Genomic DNA, 1,460 nt, shown 5'->3' with positions numbered 1-1,460 from the left:
GACCGGCGCGGGGGACCGGCGCAGGTACCTGGATGCGCTGAGGTGAGGCTACGGCAGAGTCGGTGGAGATTATCTGGATGCGCGGGGAGGGGCTGGTCATCCCTGGAGATTCCGGCCGAGAGGTCTGCGTGCGGGGTACCTGCGGGCGAGAAGTGCGCTGGTCACAAGGGGGTTCAGCATAGCGCCCGCGGTGGCCTGCGGACCGCGCCTCGTGCTTTCACTGTGGCCTCGAGTGACAACCGTGCGTAGTTGTGAGGTGCGGACCCGAGATGACAAACGATCAATGAGATATTGCCACGGGATCACCCCAAGAAAATATAACCCTGAAAGAGCTGTTTCTAATGGCGAAAACGTAAGAAAAAGCCAAAGGGATGTTGGGTTCTGCCCTGCATAACTTTAACAGAGTAAAAAGCTAGCGGCGTAACTTTCTAGAGACGGCCTTCGAAATTTTTCACTGTCTCCAAAGCCAGCTATAAAACACTCCTTTAACATGACGGTTTCCAGAGAGGGGCTCTTTCTCCTGCCCAATACGATCCGCAGGAACAGAGAAAGCCTTTTACAATAGCGCGGGGGATGACAAAGAAAACCAGTGATTACGCTGAAAATGACCGTGATCAGTACTTAGGAAAGGGCTTGACATCCGCCCAGCCTCACCGGGACGGAGCCGAGAAAAGCCCATCAGTGACACGGTGTCCGGACGTTAGTCAGTCTCTGCCGAAGGCCAGGTCCACAGTGTTGAGTGGTCACCCAGGTACCTGAAGTGGGCATATATTGTTTTCCCTTGATTAAAAGGATATCATAGGCCGGGCGCAGCAGCTCACACCTGTAATCCCAGCACTCTGGGAGGCCAAGGAGGGAGGATCGCTCGAGGTCAGGAGTTCGAGACCAGCCTGAGCAAGAGCGAGACCCCGTCTCTACTAAAGATAGAAAGAAATTAGCTGGACAACTAAAAAAACATATAGAAAAAATTAGCCGGGCACGGTGGCACATGCCTGTAGTCCCAGCTACCTGGGAGGCTGAGGCAGGAGGATCGCTTGAGCCCAAGAGCTGGAGGTTGCTGTGAGCTGGGCTGACACCACGGCACTCTAGCCCGGGTGACAGAGCCAGACTCTGTCTCAGAAAAAAAAAAAAAGAATATCATGAACAAATACTTTACAAACTCTTCCTAAAATTAGAAGAACACTTCCTAATTCATTCTATGACATCATTATTCCTTGATACCAAAACCAAAGACATTGCAGGAAAAGAAAACTACAGACCAACATCCCTCATGAATATAGATGTAAAACATATTCCACAAAACGCCAGCAAACTGACTCCCACAGCACACGAAGGGTTACACACATACCACGACTGAGTGGAGTTTATCCCAGGAATGCAAGGCTGGTTCAGCGTATGAAAACCCAACGGTTTATTATATCCCATCAGAAGTACACAGGACCAAAGCCACACGGTCATTT

The 1,460-nt window shown here is 50.9% G+C and overlaps 1 protein-coding gene across 2 annotated transcripts in view; it reads right to left on the bottom strand.

Moving 5' to 3' along the window:
• Positions 1 to 710, bottom strand: part of NR2C2 (nuclear receptor subfamily 2, group C, member 2) — a 26,644-nt gene extending 25,934 nt beyond the window's left edge. For both annotated transcript variants that reach the window (XM_012656893.1, XM_012656894.1), the window contains exons 1-2: positions 655 to 710; positions 29 to 139 (exon numbers count right to left, since the gene is read on the bottom strand). In XM_012656893.1, the coding sequence (XP_012512347.1) occupies positions 29 to 100 (72 nt within the window). In that variant the 5' untranslated portion in view covers positions 101 to 139; positions 655 to 710. The remainder of the gene's footprint in view (positions 1 to 28; positions 140 to 654) is intronic.
• Positions 711 to 1,460: the final 750 nt, after the last annotated feature.

This window comes from Propithecus coquereli, unplaced genomic scaffold (genome assembly GCF_000956105.1).
Source record: "Propithecus coquereli isolate 6110/MARCELLA unplaced genomic scaffold, Pcoq_1.0 Scaffold525, whole genome shotgun sequence".
NCBI lineage: Eukaryota > Metazoa > Chordata > Mammalia > Primates > Indriidae > Propithecus > Propithecus coquereli.
The sequence above is the reverse complement of the archived record's forward strand: the minus strand, read 5'-3'. Positions and strand labels throughout refer to the sequence as shown.